The sequence below is a fragment of the Mustela putorius genome, unplaced genomic scaffold (genome assembly GCF_011764305.1).
Source record: "Mustela putorius furo isolate JIRA1106 unplaced genomic scaffold, ASM1176430v1.1 tig00003858_pilon_pilon_pilon, whole genome shotgun sequence".
Lineage (NCBI taxonomy): Eukaryota > Metazoa > Chordata > Mammalia > Carnivora > Mustelidae > Mustela > Mustela putorius.
In genome coordinates, this window is record NW_025422010.1 from 5,323,708 (window position 1) to 5,339,874 (window position 16,167).

At 35.7% G+C, this 16,167-nt stretch overlaps 1 protein-coding gene across 1 annotated transcript in view; it reads right to left on the reverse strand.

Moving 5' to 3' along the window:
- The window catches only part of RNMT (RNA guanine-7 methyltransferase), a 31,004-nt gene that overhangs the window by 9,929 nt on the left and 4,908 nt on the right, over positions 1-16,167 (reverse strand). The window contains exons 4-8 of the mRNA XM_004742649.3: positions 12,889-13,014; positions 9,502-9,617; positions 8,449-8,630; positions 7,781-7,945; positions 5,108-5,225 (exon numbers count right to left, since the gene is read on the reverse strand). Coding sequence (XP_004742706.1) covers positions 5,108-5,225; positions 7,781-7,945; positions 8,449-8,630; positions 9,502-9,617; positions 12,889-13,014 — 707 coding nt within the window. The remainder of the gene's footprint in view (positions 1-5,107; positions 5,226-7,780; positions 7,946-8,448; positions 8,631-9,501; positions 9,618-12,888; positions 13,015-16,167) is intronic.

Sequence of the window (16,167 nt, forward strand, 5' to 3'; positions counted from 1 at the left end):
ATACATATCCATCAATAATTACTTTGAATGGAAATGGACTAAACATACCGATCAAAAGACATGGGGTAAGAGAATGGATAAAAAACAAGATCCATCTATATGCTGCATACAAGAGATTCATTTTAGTCCTAAGAACACCTACAGATTTAAAGTGAGGGGATGGAAGGGTGCCTGGGTGGCACAGTCTATTGAGTGTCTGACTCTTGGTTTTGGCTCAGGTCAAGATCTTGGGTACTGGGATTAAGCCCCATATCAGGCTCTACATTCAGCAAGAAGTCTGCTTGGCATTCTGTCTCCCTCTCCTTCTGCCCCTCGCTACTTCCCATTCTCTCTCTCTCTCTCTCACACACACAGTAAAATAAATAGATCTTTAAAAAAAAAAAAAGAAAGTGAGGGGATGGAGAAACGTGTATCATACCAGTGGATGTCAAAAGATAGTAGTAGCAGTACTTATATTGCAAAAAATAAATTTTTTTTAAATTAACATACAATGTATTTTTTGTTTTAGGGGTACAGGTCTGTGATTCATCAGTCCAACACAATTCACAGTGCTCACCACAGCACATACCCTCCCCAATGTGCAATATATTTCAAAACAAAGACTATAAGAGACCAAAAGGGGCAGTAGATAATAATAAAGGGGATAATCCCCAAAGAATTATGACAATTGTAAATGTTTACGCCCCCAACATGGAAGCACCCAAATACATAAAACAATTAATAACAAACATAAAGGAACTCACTGATAAAAATACAATAATAGTAGGTAACTTTAACTGCCCACTTATATCAATGCACAGATCATATAAACAGAAAATCGACAAGGAAACAATGGCTTTGAATAACACAGCCGACCAGTTGGAGTTAACAGGTATATTCAGAACATTCTATTCTAAAACAGCAGAATACACATTCTTTTCAAGTATACATGGAACATTCTCCAGAACAGACTGCACATTAAGCCACAGAATAAGCCTCAAGAAATTTAAAAAAGATCAAAGTCATACCATGCATCTTTTCTGACCAGAATGCTATGAAACTAGAAGTCAAAAAAAATGTGTAAAGACCACAAATGAAGGGAAGTTAAATAACATGCTACTAAACAATGAACAGGTCAACCAGGAAATAAAAGAAAAAAAAAAGTAAATGAAAACAAACAACAGTCCAAAACCTTTGGGATGCAGCAAAAGCGGTTCTAAGAGGGATGCTTATAGCAATACAGGCCTACCTCAGGAAGTAAGAAAACTCTCAAATAAACAACCTAACCTTACACCTAAGGTATCTAGATAAAGAACAACAAACAAAACCTAAAATCAGCAGGAGGATGGAAATAATAAAGATCAGAACAGAAATAAATGACGCAGAAACTAAAAAAATAGCTAAACAAAAAGCAATGAACCTAGAAGCTGGTTCTTTGGAAAAAAATCAGTAAAACTGATAAACCTCCAGCCAGACTCATCAAGAAGAAAAAGGACCCAAATAAACAGAATTACAAATGAGGAAGGCAAAGTAACAACAAACACCACAGAAATATAATTATAAGAGAACATTATGAAAAATTATATGCCAAAAATTGGACAGCTAAGAAGAAATGGACCAATTCCTAGAAATCTATAAACTACCAAAACTGAAAAAGGAAGAAATAGAAAATTTGAACCTGCAAAGAAATTGAATCAGTCATCAAAAAACTCCCAACAAACAAAAGTCCAGGACCGATGGCTTCCATGCAAATTCTATTAAACATTTAAAAAAGAGTTAATATCTATACTTCTCAGACTATTCTAAAAAACAGAAAAGGAAAACTTCCAAATTCATTCTATGAGGCCAGCATTGCCCTGATACAAAAACCAGATAGACACCACACACACAGAAAGAACTACAGGCCAATACCTCTGATGAATATAGACACAAAAATCCTCAACAAAATACTAGCAAACTGGGTTCAGTAATACATTTTTAAAAAAATCATTCACCAGGCTCAGTGGGATTTACTCCTGGGGTAAATGAATCAGTTGTGATACATTACATCAATAAGTGAAATGATAAGAACCATGATCATTTCAATAGATGCAGAAAACACATCTGACGAAGTACAACATCCACTCATGCTAAAAACCCTCAACAAAGTAGGTTTAGAGGGAACCTACTTCAACAGAATAAAGGTCATATATGAAAACCCAAAGCTAACATCATCCTTAATGGGGAAAAACCGAAAGCCTTTTCCCTAAGAGGTCAGGAACAAGACAAGTATGGTCACTCTGACCATTTTTATTCACCATAGTACTACAAATCCTAGCCATAGCAATCGGATAACAAAAAGAAATAAAAGGGATCCAAATCACTAAGGAAGAACTAAAACAAGAAATGGACTTTTAATTACAGAAAACAAATGGATGGTTACCGGAGGAAAGATAGATGGGCCGGATGGGTGAAACAATGGGCAGGGATTAAGGAGTACACTTGTCCTGATGAGCACTTGGTGATTAAAATGAAAACTTAAGGGGCGTCTGGGTGGCTCAGTGGGTTAAGCCGCTGCCTTCGGCTCAGATCATGATCTCAGGGTCCTGGGATCGAGCCTGGCATCAGGCTCTCTGCTCAGCAGAAGCCTGCTTCCTCCTTTCTCTCTGCCTGCCTCTCTGCCTGCTTGTGATCTCTCTCTGTCAAATAAATAAATAAAATCTTAAAAAAAAAAACAAAAAACTTAAAGAAACAAAATACAGATAAAAACTTGAGTCAAGAGAGAACACTAGGAGTTCAAGAAGGTAACGAAAATAACCCAGTCTCCAAATTATGGGCAGTCTCCATATTTCTCACACACACACACACACACACACACACACACACACACACTGATTTGTTGTTAAGGTTAAGTTGGTCAAATGTTTATTCAAATTATCTCAATTATTATTTATTTTTTTAAAATATTTTATTTATTTATTTGACAGAGAGAGATAGCAAGAGAGGGAACACAAGCAGGCGGAGTGGGAGAGGGAGAGGCAGGCTTCCCGCTGAGTGAGAACTTGATGCAGGACTCAATCCCAGGACCCTGAAATTATGACCTGAGCCGAAGGCAGGTGCTTAATGACTGAGCCACCCAGGCGCCTGGCTCAAGCATTGTTTTTAAACCATTTCAAGTAGCATCCCCTTATACTATGAAATGAACTGCTCTGTAATACATGTACATCAGAACAGAATGAACTATATAGAATACTTAATATTTTTAACAACCATTTATTCTACAAAGCTTACATATTCTTTTTAATTACTTTGTCTTTTTGCAGCAAATCCGCTGGCAAGGACTCAGTTTACACCCAGATCTCCCTGATCAGTTTTGAAGAAAATGATCCGGAAATGTCTACTTTACTATCTTCTCTTTCCTCTTTCTTTATATGCATCCTACAATAAGCTCAGATACTAAATTCGGCTGTTTGCTGTTTAAGTACATGTTTTAGTACATGCAAAGCACCAGGAAAGACGACACCCTACAGGCGTGTGTGTGTGTGTGTTGATTTGTATACACACACTTTTTCTAGTTTTCTATTCTCCCTCAAAATAAAAACAAGCTTCTCCTGCTAACATAAAGTAAATACAAATATTCTTAATTCTAAAATATAGGAAATACAACTAATGATGAATGTAACATTTTAGTGGTTTAATGTTTTCAAAAAATAATTTAGGATTTAAAATGGACGCTTCCTCAGGGCGCCTGGGTGGCTCAGCGCGTTGAGCCTCTGCCTTCATCTCGGGTCCTGATCCCGGGGTCCTGGGATTGAGCCCTTGTATCGGGCTCTCTGCTTGGTGGGGAGCCTGCTTCCTCCTCTTTCTCTGCCTGCCTCTCTGCCTGCCTGTGATCTCTGTCTGTCAAATAAATAAATAAAATCTTTAAAAATAAAATCACCTATATAAACTAAAGAAAGTATGAAGGTTAATAGCTTTGTAACCTTGAACAAGTCACATATCCTCTCTGGGCCTCAGACTGCCCATTTTAAAATATGGATGGTCACTGTTTTGCCTACTTTGTGGGGTAATTAGCAAAATAATGAGTATGCTTAAAGTACTCTAAAAAAATTCTAAGTTGAATGAACTCTCTGAAGAAGTTCAATGATCAGTTGATTAATATGATCCTGTTGATCAAGAATAAAAATGTTGGGGCGCCTGGGTGGCTCAGTGGGTGAAACCTCTGCCTTCGACTCAGGTCATGATCTCAGGGTCCTGGAATTGAGCCCCACATCGGGCTCTCTGCTCAGTGGGGAGCCTGCTTCCCCCTCTCTCTCTGCCTGCCTCTCTGCCTACTTGTGATCTCTCTGTCAAATAAATAAAAATTTAAAAAAATCTAAAAATAAAATAAAAATGTTCACTCACCATTTTAGACTAATTAAATACTGAAAAAGGACGTAAGGAAAACTAGTCCATGGCTATCCACTATATTTAAAACCTGAATAGAAACTGTCATTGCTACAATTAGGGAAAGCACGAAGGAGTCCAGAAGCAGGTCCCAGCAACAATATAGTCTAAAAGACCAGAATTTTGCTAGATAGTCAGCAAAGAACAAAATTAGGCATGGTATGATCTCAACATAGACGCTGGCCAGGAAGATTTTTAAATGAGTAATGTTAACGAAAGGGCAATCCTGTGAAGAAGTAGTGCAATAATGCACCCCTGGGGACATTTGGTAATGTCTGGGGTCATTTTTGAATGTCACAACTGGGGGCAGGGGTGCTACTAAAATCTAGTCAACAGATGCTAGAGATGTTGTTGAATGTCCTAGTGTGAATAGAATAGTGCCCAACAACAAAGAAATTAAAGTCTAAAATGCCAATAGCCTTAAGGTTAAGAAATCCTATTTAAAAGCAATACTATCCAGAAAATAGAATTTGATGGAAACACTGCTCACTCACTCTTTCATTCATTCAAGTATTTCCTGAGTACCCACCAAGGAAAGTTTCTGTAATGAGCTCTGTCCTAGATGCTGAAGAGTCTATAGTGATACAAAATAATCTGCGATTTATATAAATATTGAGCATCTATATAGCCTTGAAAGGAATCCCAGAAACAGTTAAACAAGTTTACCGAGACCTGGAATGTTTAAACTTTTCTAAACACCTACCTCTAGGGCCTGCATTCGTTTTAACAGCATTTTATTTTCGTTGTTCTTAATCTTTTCTTCATAGAACTCCAGAAATGTTTTTTTGTAGACTAGTTTCATGTTGTACTTCTTTGCCATTCTGTCCAAAACAGATTACTTAATGAAAATGTTTCCAAAATATTTATAATTCCTCTATAGTTTACTTTCACATAACAGTGACAATGTCTGGGGATCATCAAAAAACTATTATAAATTCACAACAGGAGAATACAAAATGAACGAAGAGTAACATGCCAATAATTACATCTATAAGATAACATGCATCCTAAATCTCAGTGGGTCACAGGAAACTCTATTACTGTAACAAATAGGTCAGGAAATAAAATGAAAGCTATGAGATGGGGATGAACATCTATAAGGAACACTTTTCTATTAATTCCATTTTATTTAACTTGATCCCTCACAGTGGCATTAAGGACAGCTACCATTCCTTCTTAAAAGAGCCTCTTTCATCTCTTTGATTCTCTGACAAGATACAGTATTAATTTTTAAACCACATCTTGGGCTGCTTCTGCACAGTTTGTTCTACAAATTTCTTTTACCTAACTTCTAATGTTCTCAAGTTTGGCCCAGAGCATTACTCATTTTCCCTTTCCTGACTTCACACAGCATGCCAACAGTCATCTGTAGCTCAGCTCTCTCTTGTCATCTCATTTATTCCACTGCTTCCTAGAAATCTCCACCAGGATGCGTCACAGGTATTCTCCAACTTCCAAATCAAGGCTGAACCCCACTAGACTGTTCTGCCAATCTTTGCTACTTTAGTAAATCTATCTCATGATTCATGCCAGAAACCTCAGAGTTCTCCATGCCACCATCCTCTTTCCAATGTTGCACACATCACTACATCCTCTGTTTACCTATAAAATATTCTTCAAGAAGTTCTTAACACTTCATTGGCCACCATCTTGCTTTAACTATCACCACCACTAAGCTATACTACATTGCTTGTTTCCCTGCTTTCATTCTTATTCTCCCTCAATGAATTTTCCAACTACAGCCAGACTGAGCTTTCAAAAAAATACATACATGTCACTTCCCTCATCTACGCCCTGCAGTGGCTTTCTAGCCCACTTAATAGAACACAATTCAAAAGCCTTTTGCATGGCCTCTAATGCACTCATCTATAAGAAATGGTTCCTTGGGGTACCTGGCTGGCTCAGTCCATACAACTACACAGTATGTGACTCTTGATCTCAGGGTCATGAGTTCAAGATCCACACTGGGCACAGACCTTATTTAAAAAAAATAATAATAACAATGCTGTCTCATCTTGCGCCACTTGGGCCCCGATTCCTTACAACCCACACAATGGTTTGCCTTCAGCTCATTCACATATATTGTTCCTATACCTGGGACATTCTCCCTTCTAGTCTTCAACTGGCAAACTTCTTTTCATCCTTTAGATGTTGACTTAAACATCACTTCTTCACAGGTGGATTCCTTAAATAAGTCAATTACATGAGATCTCCCTGTTATACTGTTTTTTTCCTACTGCATTTGTCAAAGTTTATAGTATCTGTATTTGTTGACAACATAAGGAGTCTGGAGGATTATCTCAGGTAGAAGGTAGAGGAGGAGATGAAGGGAAAATAACTCTTAAATAGTCAACAAGAAGGCTTATGAGATGCAAGGACAATGAAAAAGAATATGTGTGAGAGCCACTGGGATATGTATGTAAGAGGCATATGTAAGACAGTGCTCCCCATAATTTGAATTAACCCTTCTTGGAAAGACAATGTAAGTTAAGAGTCTCTTTTATTCTAGGCAGTTCACTTTCTACCATAAGTCTCCAAAATAAGCCTTCAGAAATAAAATCAAGTTGTACACCTTAGAAATAGCAAAATTACAAAGAACTAAGACTCAATTTGTCCAATTTGAATAGGTTTGCCATACAAAAGCTAACTATGTTTTTGTTCAGTTTAATAAAACTGCAAAAGAATATCTCAGAATCCTATGCATTTTTCAGATCCTGTCTCACTGAATGTGTAACTGTTAAATAGTCTTTAAAAAATTTATATTATAGTGATGATTTGTGACTATACATGAGTATCACCATTAAGCAAATTAAGTACAAAAATTGCTAGGGCTTCCTAGCATTTAAAAAAATCTTTCATTTTAAAGGCACCTGAGTGGCTAGAGGACACCTAGAACCAGGTGCATGAGTGGAATACATTCTTGAATCAGGATCTTATTATCAACACTGCCTATGTGACGTACGAAAGTTCAAAGCTATAGTGAAATGTAAAACAACTTTCAATACCTATCCTCATCAAAGGAGGAGTTTTGCTTTATGAAGACTCATTTATATTACAAAGTTACTAACAGTTTAAAAAAATACATTTCACTATTTTCAATGCCAGGTATTTTCTGCCACAAGATGAAGGCAACAACAAAGTCTCCCTTTCTTATCTACAGGATAAAGTAATTCCATGGTTAAAAGAAAACTAAATAAGCAAGGTATAAGAAGCTACGGCATAAACCTGAGCTTGAGGTTAGTTTCTCTTTTTTCTTTTTACAAGGCTATACTTTTTCTTTGGTTTCCATTTAAAATAAGGAATGAACAAAAATACTAATTTTGTTTCTTTCTCTTAAGGCAAAAAGAGAAAAGTAACAGATTAATGACATTCTTACTCATTTAGCAATGGAAAATAGACCAAGAATTCAGGGACATCCACAACACCTTCCAAGTTGAAGTCATATTTGCAGCCAAATAAAGGATAATCTCCTTTCTTCTGAAACTTCACAGTATATATCTCATTCCCAAATGATTCTGTTTCTGAAGCTTCAAGGCGTCTTCTATTAAAGGTTATCCCCAAACCAAAATAAAAAGATTAAAGCTTTATTAGCTCAGACTTATTCTGATAAGATTATGCATGTGAAAAAACTACAAGATGCAATTTTAAAAAGATACCTGATCAGCTTTTTAACTGGATCTGAACTACTTTTAAGAAGCAATACATTAACAGATCATTCACATGCTCACTAATAAAATTAGGCTGGAAACAGGCTTCACTTCATTATCGTGACTACTAGTTACGTCTTTGAGTAGCACTACAGCCTCTGGCTGGGTATAGCATAGGTCTCCAATTTACCCATAAAGATGTTTTAAAGATTCATCTGTAAATCTACGTTTTAACCTTAAATGTTGAGTATCTACTCAAATACATTATCAAAGTATTCAGCCCTTATAAGATCAACATGGCATGTTTTATGAACTCTATTTCTGATAAACATTTGCTACTTTACAATAAGCCTAATTCTGAGTATCTTATAAACAACAATATATCAAAAGCACTTACATTAGTTCAAAGCTATTGGGAGTAGTACCAATAAAATAACCTCCAGGGCTCAGTCTCTCACAAGCATTTCTGAGCATCATGTCAGCCTGCTCATAGGATTCAAATGAATAATGACAGACAAACTGACAACTGCAGATGTCAAAGCACATTTCTGGGTCACGAAATTTGTTAATCAAAAGTTCCTGAAACAAAATTAAAAATTAAAATGGGTCAGGATTTTGATGTTAACTACAATATAAAAACTTTTTTGCCAATTAATTTCTAGAATTAGGGTCCTTAAAATAAAGTAGATATGTCCTCCCAACTACCTATTCTTTCTCTCATTATGTATAATGAGGTCCACAATGAAATGATCTTTTCCTTCTGGTTCAACAGAATTTGATTCCCATTTTCAAGGTAATTTAAAAACTAAGGATGAAATCATGTTTCAAAATCTATCAACCAAATATGACATTTAAAAGAGTTGATGCTTTTATTTGGCTTTACTTCAAGGCTAAAGTAAAATATCAAACAATAACTGTGATTTAAAAAAACCAAACACTCACAAAGCTGGCCTTTGGGATACTTTTTAAAAGTGCCAGTGTTTTTAAAGGTTTCCAACATTCTAGCAGTATACTACCATTTTTCCTTCTCACTTTCATAACGCCTCTGTAATTATTAAACTTTATAGTTAAGAAATTCAGAAACAAGTGGAAAGTGCAAAACATCAGATTCTGATATATTGGGAAACTACCCTAATAAATCACAAGGTAAACAAAATGTAAGTTCAGTTCTATTTTAAAATACTGGAAAATAAATCTTGTCTGAATAGAAAAGCAACAAATGATTTCTAAACTTCAGATTACTAGAAGTAAAAATCCCCCAGAAGTACTCAGTGGGTCATCTAAGGAAATTTATCATTAATAGAATTTCTAACTGAAACTGAAAATACATGTCCTGAGACTTATAGTGTTTCAAAGTACATTCTAAAAGAACTAACTGCTTTTTAAACACATCACTCAGCCAAACTAAAAATATTAAACATAAATTGACAAACTGAAAAACATTCCGTACCTTTGAACAATCAGCAGTTACAAATTCTGCACTGAAAATATATTCGTTATCACGACAACGATTTTTCATGTCCTCATACCGCTGCTGACACTGTTTGACAGAAACATCAGCAATATCTGGAAGTAGGACAGGCGTTAGTAACTGGCAACAAAGGCCCACAGAGATAAGATGTAAATGCTAAGATGGTTCAAATCTAGACATTTAGCAAGAAATCTATCCTTAGTAAGAGCAAAAAAGGTCTATTTCCTTTAAAACAAAAAGTATCTCTTCCAATGTAAGTGCCTTATTATTTTTCAAAAAGATAAAAAGCCCTCTCAATAGATAGTGATAAAAGAAAAGTTCTACCATGATTTTTAAATGCTTATTCCAAGTTAAATGCAGAAAGTTTAGACTCCAATTTGAATTATAAAATGTAAACTATAGGCCCAACTTTGAAAATATCAAGGCCCAGCTTTGAAAATATCAAGTTTATTTTTTCTTAATAAAAAGTTACTTGCTTTTTCCTGTGGTGGGATTTGCAATGATGTTGCAAAAGCACTGGAAAGTAAAGCTGGCACCTTATCATGAATACAAGCTAGTAGTGTACCAAATGATACAGGTAATACTTGATATCTTCTTCACTATTATAAACTAGCATGGAGGAAAAACCAATTTCATTTTAAAATGTTCTTGATAAAGCAGTAACAGTTGATTTTATTAAGTCTTGGCTCTTTTTTAATATTCTGTGTAATGAAATGGAAAGTAACAGAACATCTGTGCTCCCTAGTGAAGTCTGAACAGGACTGGTGTGACTGTGTTGTGAGCTATACTGGCCACTTTTTTTTCTTTATATAATTTTTTATTTTTTATTAACATATAATGTATTATTAGCCCCAGGGGTACAGGTCTGTGAATCGCCAGGTTTACACACTTCACAGCACTTACCATAGCACATACCTTCCCCAATGTCCATAACCCACCACCCTCTCCCTCCCCTCCTCCCCCCGGAAACCCTCAGTTTGTTCTGTGAGACTAAGAGTCTCTTATGGTTTGTCTCCCTCCCGATCCCATCTTGTTTCATATATTCTTTTCCTAGTCCCCAAATCCTGCGCGTGGCATCTCAACTTCCTCATATCAGGGAGATCATATAATTGTCTTTCTCTGTCTGACTTATTTCGCTAAGCATAATACCCTCTAGTTCCATCCATTTTGTCGCTAATGGCAAGATTTCATTTCTTTTGATGGCTGCATAGTAGTCCATTGTGTATGTGTGTATATATATATACATATATATATATATATATACCACATCTTCTTTATCCATTCATCTGTTCATGGACATCTAGGTTCTTTCCATAGCTTGGCTATTGTGGACATTGTTGCTATAAACATTCGGGTGCACATGCCCCTTTGGATCACTACGTTTCTATCTTTAGGGTAAATACCCAGTAGTGCAATTGCTGGGTCATAGGGTAGCTCTATTTTCAAATTTTTGAGGAACCTCCATGCTGTTTTCCAGAGTGGTTGCACCAGCTTGCATTCCTACCAACAGTGTATGAGGGTTCCGCTTTCTCTGCATCCTCGCCAGCATCTGTCATTTCCTGACTTGTTAATTTTAGCCATTCTGACTGGTGTGAGGTGGTATCTCATTGTTTTGTTTTGTTTTTTTCACAGTCAAGTGTTTTCACTTGAAAGCAACACTGACAGACAAACTGGTTATTTAGACTTTATAATCTGGCAGACATTTTCTTGAAAATGAATCAAGTGAGATTTCAAGTGAGAATTACAACTTGAAACACTTGCTTCTACCACCATGGGCTGGGTGTCTTCCCAATACTCAAAACTTTTCTGATTGGCGTTAATATTAAAAAAATGTGATTTCTTGATGTCAACATTTAGAAGATCTGCATAACTTTAGTGAACATTATTTTCCAAATATCACAAAATCTTGCAGGGCAGAAAATCCATTCAAAGCACAAGACAGACCAATGGATTTAAGTATAATAGAATACAAAAATTTCACTGACACAGATTCAGATGCTACATTGTAACTATCTTTAAGGAACTACTACCTGTGAAGTTTGGATACAGTATGAAATATGAATATGCTCAATTATCTGAAAGGACTGTTAAAGTAGCCCTTCATCTTACAACTTTTCAAATAACACATCTCAACACAGTGAATGCAGAAACAGGTATGAAAACCCAGTTGTCTCCTATTATTCCAGACTCTAAAAGTATTTGGAAAAATATTTTAAGTGCCAGTCTTCTTGCTAAACTTTATGTTTTAATGAATAAAAATACTATTTTAATTCTCAATTTTAATTTCTATAATCAACAGCTATAGCCACATATACAGTACCTTTCTGTGGTTCTCAATCTTTTTTTTTTTTTTAAAGATTTTATTTATTTATTTGATAGAGAGAGAGAGAGAGAGAGAGATCACGAGCAGGCAGAGGCAGGCAGAGAGCAAGGGGGAAGGAGGCTTCCCGCTGACCAGGGAGCCTGATACGAGGCTCGATCCCAGAACCCTGAGATCATGACCTGGGCCAAAGGCAGAGGCTTAACCATGTGAGCCACTCAGGAGCCCCTGTGGTCCCCAATCTTAAAAATAAGGGTATACAGTGTTTATAAAACCAAAAAAGTTAAGTGCTAATTTAGGTAACTTCACAGGTGGTATGTACTTCACCTCATTGGAAGAATATAACATCTGCTTGTCCCACTTTAGTATTAGGCTGATTAGTGGGTTCAGGTGCTTGATTCATTCAGTTACTAAATTCCATCAACCTCTCTCACCTAATAGCTTTAGCAACTTTTTATGATTGTTGCTTAGATCTATCATTTCATCAAAGATGGAAAATAGTGACTTTCATCAGTGCTACTGCACTTATTCATTCTGAGTTTTTAATAGAGTGGAATTTCCCTTTTCAACCATTTGGTCATCTTGAAATACAGTTCACATCGGGTAAGGAAGATACCCCAACCATTAATTTAGGAATTGCAGAATGATGAATAAGTTTCCTAGCTTACTCCAAGGGTGAACAACAGGTTTTTTTCTTTTATTTGATGTGTTTCAATCCACTGAAATCACTATTCTTTTTGATGATGAAACTGTCCTATCTTTGCCCAGTGGAAGTTTCAAGTTTGTGCTTTACACATGACTACATGACTCCACCTTTGATTACTTCCCTCCTTTTAGGGAGGACAAGTTATCCTGGGCTCATTAACTATACTATGTAACACCATCAGTAAAATCTCAAAACTCATTTGAAAAAACACCCATCTCAAACACAGCCACAGATATCTTCTTCTAAGATATTTTAGTGTCATGTGATACTGAGATTCTGTTTATTTTCCAATTACCTGATGGATCACAAATTATTCTTTCCCATGTCATTATTATCTTACCTGTACAAACTAGCTTGTTAATTCTTCCCTTTTTCCACTTGAGCAAATCTCCACCTTTACCACATCCCAGGTCCAAAACAGTGATATCACGTTTTTTTTTCTGTCGTACCTTTTCTAAAAATTCCCCTAAAAGAGAAAAATGTCATAATAATCATTTCTCCATTTTTACTACAGCATGAACTGTTTGTTACACCTAATACCTACTAACACCTGCCTGACATTATTATAAACTATTACATGTTCTTTTATGTAGTTAATTCGTAACTTCTGGTGAACATTTCATTTATATCAGAATATATGTCTGATATTTTAGAAAGTTCATATAGGTTTGTGAAGATTATTTTTAGAATTTGACTAAACACTGAATAGCAGACATTTTAAATTCTAATTAATACAAGGAAGTTCAACACTTGTTCATATGAAAAAAAATTACTCACTTTTTGTAGTATTCTCTTTCTAAAAACTAAACATTTAGCTTATAATATACCTAACTAATTCAAAATAATTATGGAATAATAAGAGTGCCTGACTTTTATAAAAGATGTCAGGCTTACCACCAAAACCAATACAAGAACTAGTCCAAAAACTATACATACCTCTCAATTTTACTGTGATGAAAATTCTTAAAGCACTCCAAAAAAATGAAATCTTTCATCCCAATCTACCAAATCACCTTGATAACCAATGAATAGTATTAGTAGGACCCCATACATCAATAGTCAAATGGTTCAAATATCAGTTAAAGGCATGTTAGTATTCTTAGACAACTGAAGTATTCAGCAATTCTAAAACCTGATATAATACAAATTTGTAGATCTACTCTTCCTCTATTACTCTGTGTTTAACATTTCCTATTTCATGTGTGTACCATTTTGACTGCTAAAATATTCACAGGGAGCCTGGGTGGCTCAGTCAGTTAAGCATCTAACTTTGGCTCAGGTCATGATCTTGGGGTCCTGGGATCAAGCCCTGGGTCAAGTTCCCTGCTTAGCGGAAAGGCTGTTTCTCCCTCTCCCTCTGCCTCCCACCACCTGCTTTCTCTCTCTTAAAATAAATAAACAAAATCTAAAATATATATATATATATATATATATATATATATATTCTATATGAATATTTCTGGCTTTCACTGTCCATAGGACCTTAAAATAATTTCAATAGAAGCACAAATGTTCTATATTTAACGTTCTGCTATCAATCTTAAAAAAAAAAAGCATAACAGAGTACCCAGGTAGCTCAGTTGGTTAACTGGTCAACTCTTGATTTTGGCTCAGGTCATAATCTAGGGTCTTGGAATTGAGCCGCATATCAGTCTCCAAGCTCAGTAGGGGATCTGGTTGAGGATTCTCTCTCTCTCTCCCTCCCTCTGCCCTTCCCCCAATCCATACGAGCACACACACATGCACTCTCTAAAATAAATAAATCTTTTTTAAAAAATAGCATTAACAAATACGGAATAAGTAAAAAACGACTGTAACATCTCTTTATTTCCATACAGTAAGACTAGTAAGAGAGAAAATCATTATGAAACATTACTCAGAGATACCTTTATCACATTCAAGAGTTACTAAGCTGTACAAACAAGAAAGAAAAAAATGAATGACCAAGAATGGGCATTGAGAAGAGAAAGGTTAAAAGCCAGAGAAAGAAGTAGCATAGACCACACTGATTACACCAGGACCAGAAAGACAGGTGCAGATAGCAATGCACCCATGAAGGGAGTTGCTTGAACAGCTGAAGGAGGAAAGAATAGTATAAATACATGGAGAGAAAAATTTTTGCTAAGTTTGACTTAAGACTTTTAAAAAATGACCTGTTTCCCTGATTATAAAAATAATACAACTAATGATGTGAAAAATATGGCTGAACTTAAAATATTTATTCAATGAATAAACATATAAATAAATGACACATCAGAAAAAAATACCCTAGAAGCTATCTATATTACTGAGGATGATGAGGAAAAGAGGAAAAGAAAAAATGAAAAGAAATTAGGACTAGAGTCCATAGATTACCTTAGAAGTATAGATTAAAAATGCCACAATACTAACCTTAAAAATAAAAGGGGAGGGGTTGACGAGCCAACATTCAATTACCCTAGCTGAAAACTAGTAGAGACAAATAAATCATATTTCTGTAATAAAACACGAATATTAAAAACAAAGTGAGACAGAAAATATTAGTATGTGTTCAAAATAATGACCCTAGTTCCCATTCCTAATACTATTCAGAATGAATAATGTATCTTTAATTATTGGGGAGCCTGGATGTTTCAGTCAATTAAGCATCTAACTTGATTTGGGCTCAAGCCATGGTCTCAGGGTTGTGGGATCGAGCCCTGGTGTCAGGCTCTGAACTCAGCGGGGAGTCTGCTTGAGATTCTCTCTCTCCCCCTCTTCCTCTACTCCTCCTGTTTGTGCTCTTTTTCTCACTCTCGCTCTAAAATAAAATAAGTAAGTCTAAAAAAAAAAAAAAGGTAAATTATTGGGGCGCCTGGCTGGCTTAGTCTGTAGATCATGTGACTCTTCATTTTGGGGTTTTAATTTCAAGCCTTATGTTGGGTGCAAAGATTATTTTTAAAATCTTTAAATAAATAAGTAAAATAAGAATTAGTAAATTATCATCAAAACTAGTAGGAAGTGCCCATAATTAGCACCTTATTCTTTCCAGTGTAACCATGAAAGCATTTTCACTTTATCTGAGGCTGGCTTTTTAAAAAAAAAAACCAAACAACCCAAAAACCTTACTTAAAAAACTTCAAAACCCACTGGCTTTTAAAAATCTTCTAAACTTGGGACGCCTGGGTGACTCAATTGTTAAGCACTTGCCTTCAGCTCAAGGCCCTACATTGGGCTCCATGCTCAGTGGGGAGCCTGCTTCTCTCTCTGACTGCCACTCGCCCAGCTTGTGCTCTTTCTCTCTCTCTGACAAATAAATAAAATCTAAAAAAAAAATCTCTAAACTCACATAAGGAATCTGACTAGATATACAAAGCAATAAATATATTCTGAATCAGATTTTTACCAAAGATTTCCATTTTAATTCTAAAGATGAGTTGCCATAAATAAAATGCAGGCTCCAAAAAGTTGAACGTCTTCATCAAGTCTCAAAGTAAACTTTATTTTTCCCTAGACACTTCACAAGAAAAACAAGTACAATGAAAAATTTCCACATGACCTTTTGACTCATTAAAGGTCTAGAGATGAAAAATCATGACCCTGCCCATTATCTTGACTTACTAGAAGCTGAATACTTAATCCAACATTATATCACTGTTCT